The 27,662-nt window shown below is 42.4% G+C and overlaps 1 protein-coding gene across 1 annotated transcript; it reads left to right on the top strand.

Moving 5' to 3' along the window:
- Positions 1-5: 5 nt before the first annotated feature.
- On the top strand, positions 6-27,662 carry LOC139171605 (transmembrane 9 superfamily member 2-like). The gene is made up of 17 exons (XM_070759977.1): positions 6-376; positions 1,653-1,720; positions 1,846-1,939; positions 4,387-4,514; positions 4,693-4,822; positions 5,765-5,892; positions 9,831-9,942; positions 11,443-11,522; positions 13,896-14,004; positions 16,666-16,798; positions 17,750-17,869; positions 18,740-18,797; positions 19,608-19,767; positions 21,100-21,251; positions 21,431-21,542; positions 24,512-24,683; positions 27,017-27,662. Exons 1-17 carry the CDS (start codon positions 212-214, stop codon positions 27,082-27,084), a joined length of 1,989 nt encoding a protein of 662 aa, XP_070616078.1. The 5' UTR covers positions 6-211; the 3' UTR covers positions 27,085-27,662.

The raw sequence follows: 27,662 nt of genomic DNA, 5'->3' as shown, positions 1-27,662 counted from the left end.
CCCTTGAGGGTGCCCTGGCCCAAGATGGCGCCGCCGCGTTCGGGTCACGTGGGAAGCTGAGGCGAAGCGCTCCACCCAGGCCCGGCCACACTTCCTCAGTTGCAAGGGCGCCGCTCCCGCCGGGCGATTGTGACGACGACGCGGCCGCGCTTGGAGCCCCTCTCGACCCGCGGGGAGCCCCCTCCGTTGCCGCGAGCCGGGAAGCGCCACGATGGGGTGGCCGCGGCCTTGCCGCCTCTCCGCCCCGCTGCTACTGCTGCTGCCGGTTTTGGGAGGCCTCGTAGGCCTCGGCGCCGCCTTCTACCTGCCCGGCTTGGCGCCCGTCAGCTTCTGCGAGCCCTCGGATACCAAGCAGGAGGGCTCCCCCGGTTGCTCGGTGGGATGACGGGCGGGGTGGGACGGGGTGGGGGGAACCGGAGTATCCTCCTGAGGAGCCGGAACTACACCTCCCAGCATCCTCTGCGCGGCCCGTGGGAGTTGTAGTTCCCTGGGTGGGAGAGCGGGGGGGGGGTGCAGGTGTGTGTGGGTCTTTGTGTGTAAGGGGTCTCTGGATGTGTGTGTTTACACGATATGCTTCCTAGAGGGAGAACACGTGTCTTTGCCTTCACACGAACCCCTCCCAGCCATCCAGTGGAACCCCGGAAGTGGGGGTAGAGTGGGAGGAAATGTGTTGTTGTTGTTGTTGTTGTTGTTGTTGTTGTTATTATTATTATTATTATTATTATTATTATTATTATTATTATTATTATTATCTGGGGAATCCATAGCATGATACCATGGTCTTTTGAGACTGAAGGATGCCAATGGATTATTATTATTTATTATTGCTATTGCTGTTATTACTATTTCAACAATACAACACAGCAAACGAGATCACTATGCTGGATTTCGTATTTCATCCCCAGTCGGGCGCTTGCCAAGCACCTAGGACTGCGTGATGTAATGGCAAATTATGTCTGCCGATCCCAGTAAAGCGGCCTTTTGCAATTGACAGATGGAGATTTTGTCAATTCCGATGATTTTCAAATGTCCACTGGATTCTTTTGGCCCTGCGCCCAGCGTGCCAAGTACCACTGGGACCACTTTCACTGGCTTATGCCAGAGTCCTTGCAGCTCGATTTTTAGATCTCTGTATTTTGCAAATTTCCCTAGCTGGCTAGGGAATTCTGGGAGTTGAAGTCCAAATACAGTATCTTCAAGTTGCCAAGGTTGGGAAACAATGGTGTAGACAATATATGTATTTTCTAAATTTATATTATAAATTTAATATAAATTTATACTAAATAAATAAATTCTATGTCTAATTGTCTAATTAGGCCTCTTTAGAGGAATAGTCCTTGTGCCCCATGAATGTTTTCCCCTCTCCCCCAGCCATTAATTTGTACATTAATTTGTACATTAATTTGTACGTGCCTGCAAAATGTCAGGCTTTTTTGAACCCTGAATTTTGTGCAAGACGAAACAAATCCTGCTTGGGACGGGGAGTTTGGATTAGATGGTCTATGTCAGAGGTCCCTTCCAACTCTGTTAATCTATTAAGATCCCCCCCCCCCGCCCCCATTGCTGGTGAGCAAGTTCAGTGTTCATCTTGGTATTCAAGAAAACATAGGTTATGTTGCCAGCTATTTAAAACAGTGTCTCTTTCATCCTAGCCCAAAATCGAGCTGTTTGTAAACAGACTGGACTCGGTTGAATCTGTTTTACCGTATGAATATGACGCGTAAGTACCCCCCGCGTCTTGAAAGGGGTGGGGAATGGCTTTTCCGGCTTCCGGAAAAGAGAAGGAGGGTCATACTCCTAAGTCATGGTAACGTGAAGACTCAAACTTTCTTTCTTCTTGCACAGTTTTGATTTCTGCCAAGACCAAACAGAAGAGAGACCTTCAGAAAACCTCGGACAAGTTCTCTTTGGCGAGAGAATAGCCTCTTCCCCCTACAAGGTGTGTGAAACATAGAAACATTGAAGACTGACGGCAGAAAAAGTCCTCCGGGTCCATCTAGTCTGCCCTTATACTATTTCCTGTATTTTATCTTAGGATGGATATATGTTTATCCCAGGCATGTTTCAATTCAGTTACTGTGGATTTACCAACCACGTCTGCTGGAAGTTTGTTCCAAGGATCTACTACTCTTTCAGTAAAATAATATTTTCTCACGTTGCTTCTGATCTTCCCCCCAACTAACCTCAGATTGTGTCCCCTTGTTCTTGTGTTCACTTCCTATTAAAAACACTTCCCTCCTGAACCTTATTTAACCCTTTAGCGTATTTAAATGTTTCGATCATGTCCCCCCTTTTCCTTCCGTCCTTCAGACTAGACAGATGGAGTCCATGGAGTCTTTCCTGATACGTTTTATGCTTAAGACCTTCCACCATTCTTGTAGCCCGTCTTTGGACCCGTTCAATTTTATCCATATCTTTTTGTAGGTGAGGTCTCCAGAACCAACTCCCCCCAGAGATTAGAATTGCCCCCACCCTCCTTGCCTTTCGAAAGCTGCTTAAAACCCACCTCTGCCGCCAGGCATGGGGAAACTGAGATACACTTTCCCCCTAGGCCTTTACAATTTTATGCATGGTATGTCTGTATGTATGATTGGTTTTTATATAATGGGCTTTTAACTGTTTTTAGTATTGGATTTTGTTATATACTGTTTTATTGTTGTTGTTAGCCACCCCGAGTCTGCGGAGAGGGGCGGCATACAAATCAAATAAATAAATAAATAAATACATACATACATACATACATACATACATACATACATACATACATTTTATTTATTTATTTATTTATTAGTTTGTTTACATACATAAACAAACAAACAAACTGAACACAGTATTATTCCAAATGGGGTCTCACATTTGAAGCTTGGAGAAGCTTGTTTTGTGAGATTCTTTGGTGATCCTCTTGGTTACCGAAGTTTGACAAAAAGCTTTGTGGAAATGATTTGGGGCACAGTTGCTGAATTGCTGTTAGAGACGCATTTATGCAGAACATAAAGGACTATTTAGAAATTGTAGGCCAGCTGAAAAGCATTTCCAGAGGCCATCTAGAAAGAAGATATGATTATTACAGAATCACTGTTGCCCCTGTGTGAGCTTCCCAAGGGCCTATTGCTGGCGGCTGCTATCGCTGGAAATAAAACACTCATTGATAAATTTGTCCGGCAGAGGGAAAATGATGGGGTCTTGAATTTCTCGACTTTCTTACTTCCGGAGTTTAATTCATTTGCATTAGTTAATTGTGTGAAGACAAGAAGTTGCCTCCTCTCTGTCTCCAGATGTGATGCCAAATTGGCTGCCGGTACCCTTCTAAGCAATATATTCTCTGGGACCGCCTTCTGCCGCATGAATCCCAGTGACCGGTTAGGTCCCACAGAGTTGGCCTTCTCCGCGTTCCGTCGACTAAACAATGTCGTTTGGCGGGACCCAGGGGAAGAGCCTTCTCTGTGGCGGCCCCGACCCTCTGGAACCAGCTCCCCCCCCCAGAGATTAGAACTGCCTCCACCCTCCTTGCCTTTCGTAAGCTTCTTAAAACCCATCTCTACCGTCAGGCATGGGGGAATTGAGACATGGTATGGTTGTGTGTATGTTTGCTTTTAATAATGGGGGTTTTAGTGTTTTTTTAAATTATTAGATTTGTTGTACATTGTTTTATTGTTTATTTATTTATTTATTCATTCATTCATTGATTTGATTTGATTTGATTTGATTTGATTTGATTTGTATGCCGCCCCTCTCCGGAGACTCGGGGCGGCTAACAGCAACAATAAAACAGTGTACAATAGTAATCCAATACTAAAAACGATTAAGAACCCATTAATATAAAAACCAAACATACATACAGACATACCATGCATAGAATTGTAAAGGCCTAGGGGGAAAGAGGATCTCAATTCCCCCATGCCTGACGACAGAGGTGGGTTTTAAGTAGCTTACGAAAGGCAAGGAGGGTGGGGGCAATTCTAATCTCTGGGGGGAGTTGGTTCCAGAGGGCCGGGGCCGCCACAGAGAAGGCTCTTCCCCTGGGTCCGCTGTCAGCCGCCCCGAGTCTACGGAGAGGGGCGGCATACAAATCTAGTAAGTAAGTAAGTAAGTAAGTAAGTAAGTAAGTAAGTAAGTAAGTAAATAAATAAATAAATATTTTGAGTGTTGGAAAGAGAGGGAGGAGGGAGGGAGAGACAGGTAGAGAGAGAGGAAGAGAAAGAAGAAAAAAGTAAGGTGCCACTGAGCAAAAAATGAAACCCTGGGGAATTTTTAGGCAAGGAAGTATTAAAGGAAACTTTTTAACTTCCGGCTGGACAAAATGATTATTTCACGATCTTGAATGAGTGCCAGCTGAATGGTTTTAATGGATCAAAACATTTCCATCTCTTTTTGTCTTTATGCCAGTTTACATTTAAAAAAGATGAAGAGTGCAAGAAAGTTTGCGTGAAATCCTACGACCCCCAGAAGCCAGAAGATAAAAACAAGCTGGATTTTTTGAAAAAGGGGATGCAGTTGAATTACCAGCATCACTGGTGAGCAGAACCTGTTCTCTAAAAAAATCACTGATCTGTGGAGGGAAGAATGTTGTCCAGCCTTGTTCTCAAAATAGAAAGATAAATGTAAATGCTTGAAGACTGTTTTAATAGCCTATAAATGCCATGCTATTTATAAATATAGAATTATACAAATGTGTTTTTTTTTTAAATTCAGGATTATAGATAACATGCCTGTGACTTGGTGTTACAATGTGGAAGACAGCCTTAAATACTGTAATCCTGGATTTCCAGTTGGATGTTACATCGCGTCAGATGGCCGGATAAAAGATTTCTGTATAATGAGTGTAAGTGACCGATGGGATATTTCTCCCAAATTGATTTGAACAGTCGGAAACGGGTAGAAGCAGTTGATTTGTGCATGGTTGGGCCTCATACAGTGGCACCTCTACTTACGAACTTAATTCGTTCCGTGACCAAGTTCTTAAGTAGAAAAGTTCGTAAGAAAAAGCAATTTTTCCCATAGGAATCAATGTAAAAGCAAATAATGTGTCCGATTGGGGAAACCACAGGGAGGGTGGAGGCCCTGTTTCCTCCCAGGAGTTTCCTAGAGAGGCTCCACAGAGGCTTCTCCCCGCCTTTTCTGGCCTTGTTTCCTCCCAGGAGATTCCTGGAGAGGCTCCACAGAGGTTTCTCCCCGCCTTTTCCAGCCTTGTTTCCTCCCAGGAGATTCCTAGAGAGGCTCTACAGAGGCTCCTCACTGCCTTTTCTGGCCCTGTAATCTCCCAGGAGATTGGTAGAGAGGCTCCACAGAGGCTTCTCCCCACCTTTTCCAGCCTTGTTTTCCTCCCAGGAGATTCCTAGAGAGGCCCCACAGAGGCTTCTCACCACCTTTTCCGGCCCTGTTTCCTCCCAGGAGATTCCTAGAGAGGCCCCACGGAGGCTTCTCCTTTCGTAAGCTCCTTAAAACCCACCTCTGCCGTCAGGCGTGGGGGAACTGAGATATTCTTTCCCCCTAGGCCTTACAATTTATGCATGGTATGTTTGTATGTATGTCTGGTTTTTATAATAAGGGTTTTTTAGTTGTTTTAGTATTGGATTGTTACATGATGTTTTTATTATTGTTGTTAGTCACCCCGAGTCCACGGAGAGGGGTGGCATACAAATCCAATGAATGAATGAATGAATGAATGAATGAATGAATGAATGAATGAATGAATGGCTGTGGCTTTTGCTATCTTTCCCCCTCCAGTTTTAGAAGTATTTCATGGCCTCTCGATATCTTGCAGGATGAATTCAACAAGAAGAATACCTTCTACCTCTTCAATCACGTAGACATCACAATCACCTACCACAGTGGCAAAGACGAGAGTTGGCCTGGGGCAAGGCTTGTTGCCGCTCAACTGGAGCCCAAGAGGTAATCACAGCAAGCACTTAAGCTTATTATATACGGCTTCACATTGCTTTATGGCCTCGTTCTCTGGGCAGTTTACAAAGTCCACCCTATTGGCTCCCAACAGTCGGGCTACTCATTTTACCAGCCTCGGAAGGATGGGAGGCCGAGCCGGCCTTGAGATAATGAAACTCAAATTGCTGGCAGTCAAATTAGCCTGCGATGCTGCATTCTAACCACTAGGCCACCAGGGTCAACTGCTCGCTTGCTACTCGTAGTAGGTATCAGTTTCAAGGCACTAAATAGCTAAGTAATGATTGTGTACATTGAAAGATTATGCACCGAAGACAAATTCCTTGTGAGTCCAATCATACTTGACTAATAAACCTTTTCTGTTTCTATTCTGTTTATACTCTACTCTACTCTCTTCTACTCAACTCCATTCTATTCTACTCTACTCTACTCTACTCTACTCTCTTCTACTCTATTCTATTCTACTCTGCTCTACTCTATTCTACTCTATTCTTCTACTCAACTCCATTCTACTTTACTCTACTCTCTTCTATTCTATTCTACTCTACTCTGCTCTACTCTATTCTACTCTACTCTCTTCTACTCTATTCTATTCTACTCTACTCTGCTCTACTCCATTCTACTCTACTCTTCTACTCAACTCCACTCTACTCTACTCTCTTCTACTCAACTCCATTCTATTCTATTCTATTTGTCTTCTCTTTGGAGAAGGAAGGAGGAGTAGGAGGAAAGACGACCCCGTGAAAAAGAGAGAGCAAAGAATTCAATCGCAGGGACCCCCAGCAGTGGTTTTCTGACAGACCCTCTGGAAATGGGGCTCAAGTGATGACTTTTTTTCATGGTTGTTATGGAAGAAGAGGGGTAATACACACACCCACAAACACTCCCACTCCGAGCGTGCGATGCAGTTTGTTCCTCAGGAACAAACTCTACTCTACTCTACTCTACTCTATTCTCCACTCCATTCTTTTCTATTCTATTCGGTGTCCAGCAAACCTGGAAAACAGGGAAATCAAGGAATTGTTGGAAGTTTGGGAAATATCAGGGAATTTGTGAAAAAAACAGAATAAATCAGTGAAAAACTCAAACTGTATTAAAATGTTTAAAAGTCAGGGAAAAATCATGTAAAAAAAACCCCCATTGCACTGCCTGGCAGAGTCAAGCAAAAATGACCACAACTGGGGCAACAACTATTACTATACCTTCTTTTCTATTATTTCTTAGATATACTGTATTTTACTATGAGTATCTCCTCTATAACCTTCATCATGTATTTTACTATGTGTATATAGATATACAGTGATCCCTCGAGTTTCGCGAAACGCTATATCGTGATTTTTAAAAAAATATTAATTAAAAAAACCACCACTTCCGCGTTTGGCTTCAGGACTCAGCTGGGAAGTGGCGCGGCTGTTTTAAAAGGTCGCAGCCGGCCTGGGGCGCTTCTCAGCTCCCCCCCGAACCCCCAACCCGGGTCTTCCCGGCCGCCCACGAAAAGGGGAAACCCCGGCTCCTCGCTGATGCCCGCCGCTCGCCCGCCCGCCAGCAAGAGGGGGAAGACCCAGGGAAGGTTCCTTCGGCCGCCCAGCAGCTGATCTGCTCGGTAGCGCAGCAGCAGCGAGGAGCCGAATCGGGGTTTCCCCTTTGCGTGGGCGGCGAGGAACGCAAGCTCCACCATCTACGCATGCGCGGCCATAGAAAAAAAAAGGGCGCGCATGCGCAGATGGTGTTTTTACTTCCGCAACCCTACATCGCGAAAAATCGATTATCGCGAGGGGTCTTGGAACGGAACCCTCGCGATAACAGAGGGATCACTGTACATACCCACTAAAACCCTCATTGTGTATTGGACTAACTAACTAACTAACTAACTAAACAAACAAACAAACAACAAACTTGCTTCCTCAACTACGGATATTTCTCCACGGCTTAGCCGTTTGGTCATCTACGACCGTGCCTTAACTAGATTGCAAGTTACAGGGACGTCAGGGAATTATCAGGGAATTTGTGAAAAAAAGGGAATGCACCCTCCTATTGTATTCTAGTCTAGTCTAGTCTACGTATTTTATTTCTATGTTCTAATGTTTTAAATTCTATTCTAATTCTAATAGCATTCCTTTTACTAAACTATTTTTTAAAAAAATGATCCATCATTCCATATTGGGGAGAGGAAAAAGGAAGGTCAAACCAGTTCTTGTCACTTTCTTTAAAATCTGTCGGTGTGCCACTTTCTCCCCAACTGGCAACCCTCCAGGCAGTGTGTGTGTGTGTGTGTGTGTTGTGTGTGGTGTTGCGTTGCAGGCAGGACACCAACTTCTGCTGATCGGTTGGAAGCCTTGAAAGGTGGCAAGTGAAACCGATCAGCGTCCCTGACCTTAACCGGTGACCCTTGAAGTCCCGCATAATGCAGAGATGGTGATTTGCTCCATTTATTTATCTAGTCCATTTATCGAGCCCGCCCTGGGCAGGGACAGAGTCAGGCAGCTCACAATTGGCCTTTGTGTGTGTGATTGTGCGCTCCACAAGAGGGCGGAGTAGGCACGGTCAAGTCCTTTGAACGGCTTTCCTGTCGCCGTTCCGCCCATCTCTTGTTCCTTCGCGGGAGGAGGAGGAGGCGTCTAATTGATGCTTTGTCCCCACATGTTTACCAACTACTCCCCCCCCCTGTCCCTCTCCCCAGTTTAAAAAAAAAAGTCTGAAGATACGACAAGAGAATAATTTTGAGATCATTCATTCGTTCGTTCGTTCAATTTCTATGTGGCCCAATCCCAAAGGAGTCAGGGCGGGTTACCACAATAATATAAATAACAACAACAACAACAACAATAATAATAATTTATTACATTTGTATGCCGCCCCTCTCCAAAGACTCAAATACAGATACAGAACAATAAGAAGTCGAATATAATATCTAAAACTATAAAAAGAACCCTTTCTTTCTTTCTTTCTTTCTTTCTTTCTTTCTTTCTTTCTTTCTTTCTTTCTTTCTTTCTTTCTTTCTTCCTTCCTTCCTTCCTTCCTTCCTTCCTTCCTTCCTTTTTTCATTCATTCATTCATTCATTCATTCATTCACTCATTCAATTTTTATGCCGTCCTTCTCCTTAGACTCAAGGCGGTTTTCAACATGTTAGCAAAAGCACTTTTTAAAAACAGAGCCACAATCTTCTCTTTCCATCATGAAATGTGATAGAAACATAGATGTCTGACGGCAGAAAAAGTCCTCCTGGTCCATCGAGTCTGCCCTTATACTATTTCCTGTATTTTATCTTAGGATGGATATATGTTTATCCCAGGCATGTTTAAATTCAGTTACTGTGGATTTATCTACCACGTCTGCTGGAAGTTTGTTCCAAGGATCTACTACTCTTTCAGTGAAATAATATTTTCTCACGTTGCTTTTGATCTTTCTCCCAACTAACTTCAGATTGTGTCCCCTTGTTCTTGTCTTCACTTTCCTATTAAAATCACTTCCCTCCTGGACCTTATTTAACCCTTTGACATATTTAGGATAACATATTTAGCTTAGGAATAAGACTATCAGTATTTTCCAACCCATCATTCTCTAGCATCATTCTTTATGAATATATTGCAGAATAATCTTCTGTTTCTTGCCTGTTTGAACTGTGTATTTTCCTCCTCTGAATCTTAGAATAAGATTTTGAAGGCTGGGCTACAGTACATCGATCACTTAGAATAGAATGCAATGAATAAAATGATTTTTCCATTATCCTGAAACTCAGAATCCTGTCGATGTTTTGCCTTAATAATCTGTCTGTGATTATTACAAGCTGCCTGACTACAGAACACTCATGTACGTTATAAAGTAGTCCTAGATCTTAAGTAGAGATTTCAATTTTTAAAACGTGGGATACATTTGAAGGAAGATCTCTAGATCATGCTGGAAATAATGTATATATTTATCTTTGCAGCTACAAGCATACAGATATAAACAATTTATCCTGTAAGGGTCCCCCTATGGAAATCCCTGCAGAATTCAATAGCAAACTGGACGTGATCTATACATATTCTGTGAAGTTTGAAGTAAGTATATAGGTACAACTGCATCTATTTCAATGATTCGGGTTTTCTGCCCTTAATGGTTAATGTAGTGATAACATGTACTGAATCTCACAATAAGCTTTTTGTATGTATGTATGTATGTATGTATGTATGTATGTATGTATGTGTATATATTTTTTGTGTGTGTGTATATATATATAATGTCTGTGTGTATTTTAGAAAGACGTTGTGCTAATAATAACAACGGTATTACAAAAAGGCATACCCTATGAATAATGCTTTCCTAAATATGCCCATGTTACACCAACACTCTGCAGTCTGCATTGGTTGCCGATCGGTTTCCGGTCACAATTCAAAGTGTTGGTTATGACCTATAAAGCCTTTCATGGCACCGGACCAGAATATCTCCGGGACCGCCTTCTGCCGCACGAATCCCAGCGACCGGTTAGGTCCCACAGAGTTGGCCTTCTCCGGGTCCTGTTGACTAAACAATGTCATCTGGCATGACCCAGGGGAAGAGCCTTCTCTGTGGCGGCACCAACCCTCTGGAACCAACTCCCCCCAGATATTAGAGTTACCCCCACCCTCCTTGCCTTTCGTAAGCTCCTTAAAACCCACCTCTGTCGTCAGGCATGGGGGAGTTGAGATATTCCCTTCCCCCTAGGCTTACAAAATGTATGCATGGTATGTTTGTATGTATGATTGGTTTGTTAAATTGGGATTTTTAAACTACTTTTAATATTAGATTTGTTTATATTGTTTTTTTATTGTTGTTAGCCGCCCCGAGTCTACGGAAAGGGGTGGCATACAAATCTAACTAATAAATAAAATAAATAAATAAATGTTAATATTTTCTCAAATGTACTTCCCACATTTGGGCTATGTACACTGCTCAAAAAAATAAAGGGAACACTCAAAGATCCCACCCTAGATCTGAATGAATGAAATATTCTCATTGAATACTTTGTTCTGTACAAAGTTGAATGTGCTGGCAACAAAATGAAATTGATCAGTGTTGCTTCCTAAGTGGACAGTTTGATTTCACAGAAGTTTGATTTACTTGGAGTTATGTTGTGTTGTTTAAGTGTTCCCTTTATTTTTTTTTTTGAGCAGTATGTTATGTATTGCACAATTCTTCCCCCACACATAAGAGTTGAGCATTTCTCCTCAATTATTTTTTTTGCAGTTCTTTCCCGTTGCCATTATACAACTTCTTGGAACGTTAAAACCACATTGTTTTTTCAACCTACACCCATCACACGTCAACCCCAAGCCAAAGTTGAGGTTTTTTGTTTTCCCGTTAAGAGGTCAAGAAAGTGTATAAATCATGTTTGTGTATAAATCATGTTTGTCCCTGACACACCGTGGAAAAAAACCGTCCCCCTATTCAACCGGGTGTCACCGCAGCAGAGACAACCTGACATTTAAAGCCTTGCAGTTGCAAGAACAAAGGTTGTCGTGAAATTTGTTCTTCGGGAAGCGACATTTGCGATTCCTCTGCAATTTTTCTCCCCCGTGCAGGAGAACAACAATATAAAATGGGCATCCCGGTGGGACTACATCTTGAAATCCATGCCTCATACCAACATTCAGTGGTTCAGGTAAGCCCCCCTAACCTTTGGGGCACCAGGAACTGGTTCCATGGAGAGTGGTTTTCCATGGACCGGGGTGGGATGTTGTTTCTCATGTTGCCTGCATCCCGTAGATGTGGCTTCGCTTATTTGCACGGCTTGGTTTCTGGCTTGCTGTGGCCTGGTGGCCACTCCTCAGACAAAGTGGTACAAATGGATACAAAAAAGGAAGGGCAATTCACAATAAGAGATGGAATATTATAAAAAACCATATGTAGAAATGTATAATTATAGAAAATATTGACATGAATGTAAATATAGGGATGTTGATCCACCTGCAAGCATTAAAATATAAATATAAATAGCATTAAAATATAAATATTTTATATTATAAAATATAAATATGTTATTGGTAGCAATAACATTTAGACTTATATCCCATTTCACAATGCCTTACAGCCCTCTCTAAATGATTTATGGAGTCAGCATCTTTCCCCCAACAATCTGGGCCTTCATTTTACCCACCTGGGAGGGATGGAAGGCTGAATCAATCTTGAGCTGGTCAGCATCAAACTCCTGGCAGTGGACAGAGTTAGCCTGCAATATTGCATTGTAACCACTGTGCCACCAGGAAGGAGAATGAGAAAGAGATGGAAGGAAGGGAAGGTAGGTAGGTAGGTAGGTAGGTAGGAAGGAAGGGAAGAAGGAATAGCAATAGAATTTAAACTTACATACCGCTTTTCAAATTCAGCAAAAAAAACCCGTGACATATACATATATATACATATATACATACATACATATATATACATACATACATACATACATACATACATACATACATATATATATACATATATATATACATACACATGATTTTTTTGCTGAATTTGAAAATTAAGGGAGACTAGGATAGATCTATTTCGGCCTTATTTTGGTCTCATCAGCTAACCATACCCACTGGGACTTGAACCTGCAACCTTTGCCTTGTAAGGCAGAGAATTATCCTCTAGGCCAGTGATTTTCAACCTTTTTTGAGCCGCGGCACATTTTTTACATTTATGAAACCTTGGGGCACATTGAGCCGGGGGGGGGGGGGAGCTAAAAAAAGTTTGGACAAAAAAATTATCTCTCTTCCTCCCCTTCACTCTATTTCTTTCTCCCTCCCTCTTTCTCTCCCTTCCTTCCTCTTTCTTTCTCTCTCTCTCCATCCCTCTTTCTTTCTCTTCCTTCCTTCCTCTCTTTTTTGCTCTCTTTCTCTCTCCCTCCCTACGTCCCTCTATGTCTTTCTCTCTCTCTCCTTCCCTACCTCTCTTTCTCTTGCTTTCTTTCTCTCTCTTTTTCTCTCTCTTTCTTTCTCTCTCTCTTTCTTTCTCTCTTGCTTGCTTTCTTTCTCTCTAGTTCTTTCTCTCTCTCTCTCGTTCTTTCTCTCTCTTGCTTTCTTTCTCTCCCTCTCTTGCTTTCTGTCTCTCTTGCTTTCTTTCTCTCTGAGCTTCACGGCACACCTGACCATGTCTCGCGGCACACTAGTGTGCCACGGCACACTGGTTGAAAAACACTGCTCTAGGCTACAGTATCCAATCCCTTCAGCTCTGCACCAGGGAAGGGTTACATATGTTTGCGTCGAATCACCCTGGTGTATTGAAGGAACATCACAGCTCCTTATTTGCCTCTCTTATTTGCCTTATTTGCCTTATATATATATAAATATATATATAAATATATATATAAATATATATATTTATAATTAATTTGGGGGGGATATTTATATTTTAATGCTTACAGGTGGGTCAACATCCATCTATTTACATTCATGTCAATATTTTCTATAATTTTATACATTTGTACATATGGTTTTTTATAATATTCCATCTCTTATTGTTCCCTTTTTTGTATCCATTTGTACCACTTTGTCTTTGTCTTACATATTGGATGTACAGTACGGTGTATTTAGAAAAATAACTTTTTTTAAAGGGCTTTTTAAAAGGCCTTTTTTTTAAAAAAATATTTTTTTAAATTAGTTTTTCAAAAGACAAACACAGGACAAACAACATTCAACATTAAAGAGCTACCATTGCTCCGCTTATCATAGAAGTCTAACTAATACAAAAAAGAAAAAAGCCTAACTATGATCAGATCGATACAAAAACATAACATACATACTCTATAGTCTTATTAAAGGCCTTTTCCTGTTTACTTTTGTGGAGCCTTAGCCCAGTTTTGTCCCTCCTGGGAAAACTCCTCTCGAGGGTTCAGTTTCACTCAAGACTGCACCGTTTGGAGAAAACAGACTCACCTTTATTGTGCTTTCTTTTACCAGATTTTCTGAGACGTGACACGGTTGATTAGCATTTTTTTTTTAAAAAAAAGGAAAAGTCTTGTTTTTTCTCTTTTAATCTGCAGCATCATGAATTCCCTCGTGATCGTGCTTTTCCTATCCGGGATGGTGGCCATGATCCTCCTAAGGACTCTTCACAAAGACATCGCCAGATACAACAAGATCGACTCTTCGGTGAGTCTGCCCGACCTCTTGGAGCTCTCAAAATTAAGAGAGGAACCAACCTTTAATTTTGTATAATAATAATAATAATAACAGCAGCAACAACAACACAGGTGAAATTAACAGCTTCAGAACCTTGATGGGTATTGGAAGGGGGCAGCCTCCATTAATTGAAAAGTTGGCTTCTTCTAATGAACCGACCCTCTGACACTAAACCACGATTGAAACTGGCTGGCTGGGTTCACACTCAAATAAAATCTGTAAAATCTGTAGAGTATTTCTAGAGTTGACACTTTGCTTGGTGAATCTCTCCTCTCCTTTTTTCCCCACCCACCCTCCTTCCTTCCCTCTCTCTCTTTCTCCTTCCCTCCCTCCTCCTCTTCCTCTTCTTTCTTTCTTCCTTCCTTCCTTCCTTCCTTCTATCTCTCTCTCCTTCCCTCCCTCCTCCTCCTCCTCTTCTTTCTTCCTTCCTCCCTCCCTTCCTTCCTTCCTTCCTTCTCTCTCTCTCGCCTTCCCTCCCTCCCTCCTCCTTTTCTTCCTTCCTTCCTTCCCTCTCTCTCCTTCCCTCCTCCTCCTCTTCTTTCTTTCTTCCTTCCTTCTCTCTCTCCTTCCCTCCCTCCTCCTCTTCTTCCTTCCTCCCTTCCTTCTCTCTCTCTATCTCCTTCCCTCCCTCCCTCCTCCTTTCTTCCTTCCTTCCTTCCGTCCTTCCTTCCCTCCTTTTCTCTCTCTCTCCTTCCCTCCATCCCTCTCCCTCCTCCTTTTCTTCCTTCCTTCCTTCCTTCCTTCTCTCTCTCTCTCTCCTTCCCTCCCTCCTCCTCCTCTTCTTCCTTCCTTCCTTCCTTCCTCCCTTCCTTCTCTCTCTCTATCTCCTTCCCTCCCTCCTCCTTTCTTCCTTCCTTCCGTCCTTCCTTCCTTTTCTCTCTCTCTCTCCTTCCCTCCATCCCTCCCTCCTCCTTTCCTTCCTTCCTTCTCTCTCTCTCTCTCCGTCCTTCCCTCCCTCCTCCTTTCCTTCTTCTCCCCTTCCTTCCTTCTCTCTCTCTCTCTCCTTCCCTCCCTCCCTCCTCCTCCTTTCCTTCTTTCCTTTCTTTCTCATTTGCTTGACTATTTGCTAGGAAGCCCCAGGTGGTCCACTTGCAAAAACAGTTCCTATGGCTGATTTAGTGAAGAACTGTTAAAACTGGAACCCAATAGTCAATATTTACTTAACTAATTAAAATGAAAATCTGCAAAAAAAACAGGGAAAAAAACCCCAAAGCCGGGTTTCCATCAATGGTCATTTGGAGGTAATGAGTCGGTTGGTAGAAATCCTGCTTCCCTAAATTGGAGAGTGCCTGGCTTCTTAGGAAAGAAATAAAAAGCTCCCCTGGAGTTAACAATTTGATTTCTTTCCTTCCTCCCTAGTACAGCTACGTTTCCAGTGCAGGCTACAAAGCAGCTTCTAATTTCTAGGAAAAACAAGCCATTTTTTTGGCTTTTAGAATAGACTAGAATAGGAATAGAGAATAGGAATAGCACTTGAGAATTTAGAATATAGAGCGGTATGGGGTAGGTGGCATTTTGGCTTGAAATGGTATTTTCCATTTAGTGAATAGAATTCTGTTGCTTTTAATTTGGGGAGGTAGCAGGAAAATATTCATTTATTTATTTATTCATTCATTCATTCATTCATTCATTCATTTATTAGATTTGTATGCCGCCCCTCTCCGTAGACTCGGGGCGGCTCACAGCATACAATAAAACAATTCATGACAAATCTAATAAATGTAAAAAACATTTAAAAACCCCATTATTAAACCAGACATACACACAGACATACAATGCATAAATTGTATAGGCCCGGGGGAGATATCTCAATTCCCCCATGCCTGACGGCACAGGTGAGTTTTAAGGAGTTTACGGAAGGCAAGGAGGGTGGGGGCAGTTCTAATCTCCCGGGGGAGCTGGTTCCAGAGAGTCGGTGCCGCAACAGAGAAGGCTCTTCTCCTGGGACCCGCCAGATTTATGTATGGTATGCTAGTATGTGATTGGTTTCTAAATTGGGGTTTTAAATTAACTTAAATATTAGATGGATCTATGTTTATCCCAGGCATGTTTAAATTCAGTTACTGTGGATTTACCAACCACGTCTGCTGGAAGTTTGTTCCAAGGATCTACTACTCTTTCAGTGAAATAATAATTTCCATTTAGTGAATCGAATTCTGTTGCTTTTAATGTGGGGAGATAGCAGGAGAGGGGCGGCATACAAATCTGATTAATAAATAAAAATAAATAAATAGACGACATTGGACAAATATGGACAAGATCTTCAGACCTCGAAATGATTTGGATAATGAAAGACGGGGTGGTGGTGGTAAATACATTAAATGCTGCTCTTATATATAGCTTATCGTTTGCATAATATCCACGAACTTAGCCAAGTCTGTTAACGCTTCTTATAAATCTGCTTTTTCTCTCTCTGTGCGTGTGTGTCTCTCCCCCCCTCCTTCCCTTCCCTTCTCGCCTTTGGGGAGTTGTAAAGTCGGCACGTTAATGATGCCGATGAAATTAGACCCTTTTAGTAACGACCCCCCCTTGCCCCCGCCGAAGATAATCAGGCAGGCAAAGCAACTTTCACGTCTGGCCTGTGCTAATTCCCTGTTGCGTGGGGCTCGTCTAATCAAGATGTCATTACAGGAAGATGCGCAGGAGGAGTTTGGGTGGAAGCTGGTCCACGGAGATGTCTTCAGGCCGCCACGGAAAGGCATGCTGCTCTCCGTCTTCCTAGGCCAAGGGACACAGATCTTCATCATGACGTTCATTACTTTATGTAAGTGTCGCTCTGTGGGCTAAAAGTGGGTGGGGTGGGTGTTTATTGTGATAAGAACCTAAGCAGAGCCCTGCTGAGTCGGACCAAAGCCCATCGAGTCCAGCATTCTGTGTCCCACAGTGGCCTGCCAATTGTCCATGGGGATCTTGAGCAGAAAGAGAAGGCAAGACCCTCCCTTTCCCTGGACCCCCAAGAGATGGGACCCCAGGGAACCCTGCCTGCCTCAACCAACATAGAGGCGGCACATGGACATCCATTTCAATAACCACCGATATACTGGGCATCCATGAATCTGTCTAATCCTGCCTTGGAGCTATCAAGGCTGACAGCTGTCACGACCTCTTCTGGAAGTGAATTCCATCAACCAAGGACCCTCTGTGTGAAGAAATATTTCCCTTGATTTGTCCTCACTTTCTTACCTATGAGCTTTAGGGAGGGCCCCTTTGTCCTAGTATTGTGTGATAGAGAAAAGCATTTTTCTCTAACCACCTTTTCTATCTCATGCATGATTTTATACACTTCAATCAAGTCACCCCTTAAATACCATATGATATAATAATAAATGGAAGGAAGGAAGGAAGGAAGGAAGGAAGGAAGGAAGGCAGGAAGATAAGAACCTAAGAGGAGCCCTGCTGAATCGGGCCATAGCCCATTGAGTCCAGCATTCTGGGTCCCACAGTGGCCCCCCCAATTGTCCATGGGAATCTTGAGCAGAAAGAGAAGGCAAGACCCTCCCCTTCCCTTGACCCCCAACAAATGGGACCCCAGGGAAGCCTGCTTGCCTCAACCAACACAGAGGGGGCACTTGGACATCTGTTTCAATAAGGGAGAGAAGAAAGGAAGGAAGGAAGGAAGGAAGGAAGGAAGGAAGGAAGGAAGGAAGCAAAACAACGCCTGAACGATAGGGAATCTCACTTTTCCCAACACTTCCCTTGTTTCTCTTCCTTCCAGTCCTTGCCTGCCTCGGTTTCCTCTCGCCAGCCAATCGTGGGGCTTTGATGACCTGTGCCGTGGTGCTCTGGGTTTTGCTGGGGACCCCAGCGGGCTACGTATCTGCTCGGATGTACAAAAGTGAGTATGTCGTTGTGTGTTTTGGCCCGAGCTGCATCTTGACTATTGCAATGCGCTCTTACATGGGACTTCAGCTAGTGCAGAATACAGCAGCCCTTGCAATAACGGGTGTACCAAGTTGCGCTCGTATTACTCCAACTTTATGGACGCTGCATTGGTTGCCTGTCGGTCTCCGAGCGCAATTCAAGGCATGGGTTATCACTTTTAAAGCCCTAAATGGCTCAGGGCCAGACTATTTACAGGATTGCCTCCATCCTCATACCTCACTGTGGCCAGTAAGGACCCACAGAGTCGGCCTTCTCCAGGCCTCCTTCGCCAGAAAAGGTTGGTTGGCAGAACCTTGGGGAAGAGCCTTCTTTGTGGTGGCTCCAACCCTTTGGAACCGACTGCTTCCAGATATTCCACATTATCTCTACCCTACCGGTCTTTCAGAAAGAAGCACCTTTGTAACCAGAAAAGCAGGGGGGAGAACGCAGTGGGGTAGTGAAAATGGAGCTCCACCCCAGAGCATCCAATTTGCACTGAAAGATGTTGAAAGAAAATAATAATAATAATAATAATAATAATAATAATAATAATATCATATCAATAATTATCATTGTTGTTAGCCACCCCGAGTCTACGGAGAGGGGCGGCATACAAATCCAATAAATAATAATTAAAATAATAATAATAATAATAATAATAATAATTATTATTATTATTATTATTATTATTAATTAGATTTGTATGCCGCCCCTCTCCGCAGACTCGGAGAGTCACGCCCACAGTGTGGTAGTAAAGATTTTGGTTGCTCTTCACTGCATGGATGACAGAATCTCCATAGATGAATGATAGAGAAATGTTAAATTTTGTTATTCCTTTTCTTAGCGTTTAGAGGTGAAAAATGGAAGACCAATGTGTTGCTGACAGCTCTCTTCTGCCCTGGGTTAGTAACTCTACTCCCCCCCTTTTTTTTGATAAACACAACATATTGTGTTCCCAGACTACCATATTTTTCGGACTATAAGACGCACTATTGTTTTTGGGGAGGAAAATAGGGAAACGATCCTGCTTACCAGGTGTATTCATCTGGCTGGTGTCCTTAGGCAGCACATTATTTTATCCCCAGGTTAGGGTCTTTAAAAAAACGTTATTCAGAGAGAGTAGCCATGAAAGAGCTTACAAGCCACTAAGAGCTGGGAACATCATTAGCACCTGGTGAGGGCAGGAAAGAAACTTATTCGGAGCAAGTTAGAGCAATGGAAAAAACCCTGCAAAGACTTAGGGCTTGGAAAACATTCTTTGCAGAGAGTAAAAATAAAACAGCTTGCAAGCCGATAAGAGCTGGGAACATCCTTAACACCTGGTGAGGGCAGGAAAGAAACTTATTCAGAGCAAGTTAGAGCAATGGAAAAAACCCTGCCAAGACTTAGGGCTTGGAAAACATTCTTTGCAGAGAGTAACAATGAAAGAGCCTGCAATGTAAGAGCTGGGAAGACCATTAGCAGCTAGTTAGGGCTGGGGGAGGGGGGGGACTATATTAAGAGTATAAGAAGCATCCAAATTATCAGCCTCTTTTAGGGGGGGAAAAGGTGCATCTTATACTGTATACTGAAAAATATAGGGGGGGTGTTGGTTTTTTTCTCCCTGCCCCTGAGTATTCTCCAGATCCTCCCGAGATGCTCCTGGACATAACTGTCACATTTTCTGCTAACCCTGGCCCTCCTTGGGGTGTCTCTTCCTCCTGCTCCCCCAGAATCGTCTTTGCTGACTTCTTCATTATGAACCTTATCCTCTGGGTGAAGGGATCTTCAGCTGCGATTCCTTTCGGGACTCTGGTGGCGATCCTGGCCATGTGGTTTGGAATATCCGTCCCTCTCACCTTCATCGGTGCCTATTTTGGGTTCAAGGAGAAGGTAAGCGAGAGACGCACTGAATTCTGGGAGAGCCTCATAGAAACATAGAAGATTGACGACAGAAAAAGACCTCCTGGTCCATCTAGTCTGCCCTTATATACTATTTCCTGTATTTTATCTTAGGATAGATCTAGGTTTATCCAGGGCATGTTTCAATTCATTTCCTGTGGATTTACCAACCACGTCTGCTGGACATTTGTTCCAAACATCTACTATTTCAGTAAAATAATATTTTCTCACGTTGCTTCTGATCTTTCCCCCAACTAACTTCAGATTGTGTCCCCTTGTTCTTGTGTTCACTTTCCTATTAAAAACACTTCCCTCCTGGACCTTATTTAACCCTTTGACATATTTAAATGTTTCGATCACGTCCCCCCTTTTCCTTCTGTCCTCCAGATTATACAGATGGAGTTCATGAAGTCTTTCCTGATACGTTTTATGCTGAAGACCTTCCACCGTTCTTGTAGCCTGTCTTTGGACCCATTCAATTTTGTCAATATCTTTTTGTAGGCGAGGTCTCCAGAACTGGACACAGTACTGCAAAATACTGTATTCCAAAAAATCATTTTACCCATCTCAGAAGTGGTCAAAGCCATGGAAGCTGCAGTTTAACGTTTCCAAATGTAAAATAATGCACTTGGGGAAAACGAATCCTCAATCTGACTGTTGTATTGGCAGTTCTGTGTTAGCAAAAACTCCAGAAGAGAAAGATTTATGGGTAGGGATTTCTGACCATCTCAAAATGGGTGAACATGCGGTCAGGCGGGAGGGAAACCTGAAAAAAGAGATGGATCAAACTGAACGGGTCCAAAGAATGGTGGAAGGTCTTAAGCATCAGACTCATCAGTAAAGACTTAATGAACTCAATCTGTATAGTCTGGAGGACAGAAGGAAAAGGGGGGACATGATCGAAAGATTTAAATATGTTAAAGGGTTAAATAAGGTCCAGAAGGGAAGTGTTTTTAATAGGAAAGTGAACACAAGAACAAGGGGACACAATCTGAGATTAGTTGGGGGAAAGATCAGAAGCAACCTGAGAAAATATGATTTGACTGAAAGAATAGCAGATGCTTGGAACAAACTTTCAGCAGATGTGGTTGGTAAATCCACAGTAACTGAATTTAAACATGCCTGGGATAAACATAGATCCATGCTAAGATAAAATACAGGAAATAGAAAAAGGGCAGATTAGATGGACCAAGGGGTCTTTTTCTGTCGTCAATCTTCTATGTTTCACACACGTGTACACACACACACATTAAGAGTATTATCCTTGTAGAATGTGATATTCTCATCAGAGCCTGCTCTAATTGCCCAAATTGCTTCCTTTAGCCCATCGAGCACCCCGTGCGCACGAATCAAATTCCTCGCCAAATCCCCGAGCAATCTTTTTTCACCAAGCCTCTGCCGGGCATCGTCATGGGTGGCATCCTGCCCTTTGGGTGCATCTTCATCCAGCTCTTTTTCATCCTGAACAGCATCTGGTGAGGTTCCCCCCCCACCCCTTTTCCAGACTTCTCCGAGTCTTCGGAGAGGGGCGGCATATAAATCTAATAAATTATTATTATTATTATTATGCTCCAAATCGCCCCTTAAGAAGGAGAATCGATGTGGTTCCGGGGCTGACCCCAACGCCTTCTTCTTTCTCTCCCCCACATCTCAGGTCTCACCAAATGTACTACATGTTTGGCTTCTTGTTCTTAGTCTTCATCATTCTTCTGATCACCTGTTCGGAGGCCACTGTCCTGCTTTGTTACTTTCACCTGTGTGCTGAGGTAAGGTTTGAGACCCGGAGGTGTCTGTTTATTGCCTATTTATTTATTAAGATACATCCTGCCTTTCTTATTTTGAACGTAATTCAAAATTAACTTACACTGCTCAAAAAAATAAATAAAGGGAACACTTGAACAACACAATATACAATTCTATGCACGGTATGTCTGTATGTATGTTTGGTTTTTATATTAATGGGTTTTTAATTGTTTTTGGTATTGGATTATTATTGTACACTGTCTTGTTCTTGCTGTTAGCCGCCCCGAGTCTCCGGACAGGGGCGGCATACAAATCCAATAAGTAAGTAAGTAAGTAAGTAAGTAAGTAAGTAAGTAAATCAAACTTCTGTGAAATCAAACTGTCCACTTAGGAAGCAACACTGATTGACAATCAATTTCACCTGCTGTTGTGCACATTCAACCTTGTACAGAACAAAGGATTCAATGAGAATATTTCTTTTTTATATATATATATATTTATTAAATTTTTCCATTTTTTAAAAAAGAAACAGTACATAATCATATTTACAGATCAATCTACATCATATATACATTCCTATCGACATTGTCTTTTAATTGCTTTTTGATTTCTTAATATTTTATTCATAATAATAATAATAATAATAATAATAATAATAATAATAATAATAATATGGGATAGAAAAGGTGGATAGAGAAAAATTCTTTATCACACAATACTAGGACGAGGGGGCCCTCCCTAAAGCTCACAGGTAAGAAAGCGAGGAGAAATAAAGGGAAATATTTCTTCACCCAGAGGGTCCTTGGTGTATGGAATTCCCTTCCAGAAGAGGTTGTGACAGCTGTCAGCCTGGATACCTTCAAAGCAGGATTAGACAGATTCATGGATGCCGAGTGTATCATAGGTGGTTATTGAAAGGGATGTCCAAGTGCCGCCTCTATGTTGGTTGAGGCAGGCAGGGTTCCCTTGGGTCCCATTTGTTGGGGGTCCAAGGAAAGGGAGGGTCTTGCCTTCTCCTTCTGCTCAAGATCCCCATGGACAATTGGGGGACCACTGTGGGACACAGAATGCTGGACTCGATGGGCTTTGGCCCGATTCAGCAGGGCTCTTCTTAGGTTCTTATGCTCACCTAGCCAGCTTTCATGCCCAAAATGAAACTGGAACTCACCATCTCCTGACGATTGGCCCAAAATTACCCAGCTGGCTTTCATGGGCAAGGCAGGACTGGAACTCCAAGCCTCCCGCTTTCTAACCCAATGCTTTAACCACTAGACCAAACTGTCCCGAGTCTACGGAGAGGGGCGGCATACAAATTTAATAGATAGATAGATAGATAGATAGATAGATAGATAGATAGATAGATAGATAGATACATAGATACATAGACAGACAGATAGACGATAGATAGATAGATAGATAGATAGATAGATAGATAGATAGATAGATAGATAAATAGATAGATAGATACATACATAGATACATAGATAGATAGAGGATAGATAGATACATACATAGATACATACATAGATACATACATAGATACATAGAAACATAGACAGACAGACAGACAGATAGACGATAGATAGATAGATACATAGATAGATACATAGATAAATAAACTGGCCCTCTGGATTGTTGGAGCAGACCAGCGATAACTGGTCATTCTGGTGGCTTCTGCTCCTTCTGCGTGAAGCTGCGACGGAGGGATTTGTTGAGTGTCTCTGCTGCCAGTGGGTTGGTGACACATTGTCTGCAATGCCAGGAGCCCCTTCCCCATAATAAGCATCTGGGGATCTGCAACCCTTTTAAGAGTGGCAATAAAGGAAAATACTTACACATGGTGGCAAAAGGCCAAGGGAAGGAAAACTAGAAAATGTTTTCCTATTTGCTGTTGCCAGCCCGAGAGCCTGTGACCGTTCCCAGTGCCCAGCCGGCCTTCTCGGCATCCCATCATTTAAAAAAAACAAACATCTGTCAGCCAGATGAAGCGTAAAAAGCACAGGCCAACTTGCATTTCCTAGGATGATTTTTTAAAGGGGTTTTTATGCCCAACTAAACAACCCTATTAAAATGGGGAGCCTACATACCAATCCTGCGTGGAGCAGGAATTAAAAAGCATGGCGTCCAATTGCTTCTCTCCCTGCCCCCCTTTTTGTTGCAAAAGAGGGGGGGGGGGAACAGCGCAAAGATTTAAGAAATGTGCCAGGATTAACTTAGAAATCAGAAGGGTCAATTATATCAATGTACTGTACAGTTTTTTCAAAGTATAAGACGCACCTTCGTTTTGGGGGAGGAAAATAGGGAACAGAATCTGCTTACCAGCTGCCCCAAGTCTGCGGAGAGGGGCGGCATACAAATCTAATAAATAAATTTAGGGGTTGGAAAACATTCTTTGCAAAGAGTAACAATGAAAGAACCTGCAAGGTAAGAGCTAGGAAGATCGTTGGCACCTAGTTAGGGCTGGGAAAAAAAGCTTCGGAAAAAAAGCTACATTCAGCTTTTCAGCCTCTTTTAGGAAGGGAAAAGGTGTGTCTTATACTCCAAAAAATACAGTAATGCAAAATTCATTCCAGAGAGGCAGCAAGAGAGGCATTCCAGGCCTGTAAGGGAGGCAGCAAAAAGGCAGGTTTTCTGGGGACAAATTGTTTACAAACATTCTCCAGATGTCGGTGCAAGAAACTCTAAAACAATTAGCTTCCTTTTCTCATTGTGCGTCAGATCCCAGTTGTTGGACTTTGGAATTCTAATTAAAAGCAATGGGATTTTTAACATTGGAATTTCCCCCCCTGCCTGGTACATATTTTTTTTAATATATTAATTGGTTTTTAATCATTTTTAGTATTGGATTATTACTGTACACTGTCTTGTTATTGCTGTTAGCCGCCCCGAGTCTCCGGAGAGGGGCGGCTTACAAATCCAATTAGTAATAATAATAATAAAAATAAAAATAAAATTTGCTCTTCATCCTTTGGCTTCTCCCTTGTGTTTCTAGGATTATCACTGGTGGTGGAGATCATTCCTGACGAGCAGCTTCACAGCCGTTTATCTCTTCATCTACGCCATCCATTATTTCTTCTCAAAACTCCAGATTACTGGTGTCGCTAGCACCATCCTGTACTTTGGGTATACGATGATCATGGTCTTGATTTTCTTCCTGTTCACAGGTGAGTCTATGACTGGCATTTCCCAAGCCCCTCCTGTTTGGGGAAAAACTGCTAGCATTCCACACTGGTCTAACAGCCAACGATAGAAATATTGCATTTGAAACAGAGTATATGGGGCAGTGGTGGTTAGATATTATTTACAATGTATACAATATCATTAATATTACACGCTAACCATAATACAATCCATGATACATAATACACGCAGTTCCATATCATTTAGCACATAGCAATATTAGCACACAGCAAGTACATTAGACCAATTAGCACAGCAATATAATATATTCTCTTATTAGCACACAGCAAATATAATATATTCTCTTCGCACACAGCAGGTACATATACTATTTCACACACAGCAATATAGTGTATCATCTTATTACCACACAGCAATATAATATATTCTCTTATTCACACACAGCAGGTACATATATTATATTGCGCACACAGCAATATAATATATTCTCTTATTCACACACAGCAATATAATATATTCTCTTATTCACACACAGCAGGTACATATATTATATTGCGCACACAGCAATATAATATATTCTCTTATTCACACACAGCAGGTACATGTACTATTTCGCACACAGCAATATAGTGTATTGTCTTATTAGCACACAGTGAATATAATATATTCTCTTATTTGCACACAGCAGGTACATGTACTATTTCGCACACAGCAATATAATATATACTCTTATTAGCACACAGCAATATAATTCTCTTATTAGCACATAGCAGGTACCTATACTATTTCGCACACAGCAATATAGTGTGTTTATTTATTTATTTTATTTATTTATTGGATTAGTATGCCACCCCTCTCCGGAGACTAGGGGCGGCTAACAGCAATAATAAGACAGCGTACAATAATAATCCAATACTAAAAACGATTAAAAACCCATTAATATAAAAACCAAACATACATACAGACATACCATGCATAAAATTGTAAAGGCCTAGGGGGAAAGAGTATCTCAGTTCCCCCATGCCTGGCGGCAGAGGTGGGTTTTAAGTAGCTTACGAAAGGCAAGGAGGGTGAGGGCTATTCTAATTTCTGGGGGGAGTTGGTTCCAGAGGGCCGGGGCCGCCAAAGAGAAGGCTCTTCCCCTGGGTCCCGCCAAGTGGCATTGTTTAGTTGACGGGACCCGGAGAAGACCCACTCTGTATCCTCTTATTAGCACACAGCAAAGAGCATCAATACTAACCAGCATATATACACCAACAACCAACAATGCAATGCAATATGGCACAACCCAACAGAGAGCAGCATGGGTATGGCTAAATGCAGCCTAGCTCTTAAAGTAACACCATCCAAACATTCATTGCTGGTTAGTTCATACAATATATTGAAAACCAACTAGTGCAGTACGTGGCACTGACAAAACTCCACAATAACAAGACAAGAGTTTTGGTCTTGTAACTTAGATTTGTGTGGCTTTCTTTGGGGTTTTTTTTACACCCAAGGAGACAACAAAACCCACGTTGAACCCAGTCGATAAATGGCTTTAAAGCCTGGTATATCAGATGTGCCGGTGGCTTTCCAGACCGGCTGTAATTAGAGAAGCAGCTTCTGTAAATATGTTCCTTAGAAACGAGGGTTTCTCTTTGTTAAGACCAGTCCCTGGATGCCACTGCTATTCGCATCACCAGGATAACTTGTGAGATCCCCGCGCATTGCCTTGGGGCGCATCGTCCTCTGATTAATGTTCTATTGAATACTCAACTTTTCCCAGGCCGCAGAGGAAAAAAATTAGGCGCTTAACCAAGCTGCAGTTTTTCTCCTGTTCCTTAAATGGGGACCATCTGGAGATGCTTAGTAATTCATCCATCGTATAGGTGTTTATTTGTTTATTTATTTATTGGATTTGTATGCCGCCCCTCTCCATAGACTCGGGGCGGCTAACAACAGTGATAAAAACAGCATGTAGCAATCCAATATTAAAACAACTAAAAACCCTTATTATAAAACCAGACATACATACAAACACACCATGCATAAATTGTAAAGGCCTAGGGGGAAAGAATATCTCAGTTCCCCCATGCCTGATGGCAGAGGTGGGTTTTAAGGAGCTTATGAAAGGCGAGGAGGGTAGGGGCAATTCTGATCTCTGGGGTGAGTTGGTTCCAGAGGGCCGGGGCTGCCACAGAGAAGGCTCTTCCCCTGGGTCCCGCCAAGCGGCATTGTTTAGTTGACGGGACACTAATAACTACAGTAATATTTAAGTATTTAATATTATTATTTAACTTCAGTAATCTTATTTTAAAAGGTTAATGTCACGTCTACCTTTCTTAAAAATAAGATTTATTCATGTGTTTCGCAGGAACAATTGGTTTCTTCGCTTGCTTCTGGTTTGTCAGTAAGATTTACAGCGTGGTGAAAGTAGACTGAAGAATCCCAACTTTTGAACACGCCGAGATGCCGGAGACCCATCGCATTAACCATGTACAAAAGACACAAAAGCATTTCATCTTCAGATAGTTCAGATATACCCAGAGCTTCTATCTTGGCACCAGAAAGGCAGGTTTTAAATGGAATGAACGTAAGTAGCGGGGGACCCTTTCGAAAATCCCGACTTCCTTTTTTTGCCCCCCAAAACATTTCATCCAGAGATTTTTTTTCTTTGTTGCTTGGGTGGTTGGTTGGCTCGAAAAAAGACCAACGCCGATTTAATAACACAAGCCAAACGCATTATGTTCGACACTCGGCTCTCCCAGTGGAGAATTTCTCGTAAATCTTTTGTTTTCTACGTGGTTAACTGATTATACTGTCACAGGAACGAACTGTCCGGTTTACCAAAAAAAAGTGACTTTAAAAAAAATCAATTTTAGATCTCTTTCACCGTTGGTTGTCATCTGATTCAAGAGTGACAGCCATTGAGTGTCTAGCGCAGATCTCCGAGGGGCGGGAGGAATTAAAAAAATATCCATCATTTCCTCCGTTTTAAATAAAACAACCCAATTCCAGCA

This window comes from Erythrolamprus reginae, chromosome 8, assembly GCF_031021105.1.
Source record: "Erythrolamprus reginae isolate rEryReg1 chromosome 8, rEryReg1.hap1, whole genome shotgun sequence".
Lineage (NCBI taxonomy): Eukaryota > Metazoa > Chordata > Lepidosauria > Squamata > Dipsadidae > Erythrolamprus > Erythrolamprus reginae.
The sequence above is the reverse complement of the archived record's forward strand: the minus strand, read 5'-3'. Positions and strand labels throughout refer to the sequence as shown.

Coding starts and splice junctions, on each gene's coding strand:
- LOC139171605 (XM_070759977.1), top strand. CDS start 212: ATGGGGTGGCCGCGGCCTTGCCGCCTCTCCGCCCCGCTGCTACTGCTG. Junction 377..1,652: donor AGGGCTCCCCCGGTTGCTCG/GTGGGATGACGG, acceptor CTTTCATCCTAG/CCCAAAATCGAGCTGTTTGT. Junction 1,940..4,386: donor TAGCCTCTTCCCCCTACAAG/GTGTGTGAAACA, acceptor TCTTTATGCCAG/TTTACATTTAAAAAAGATGA.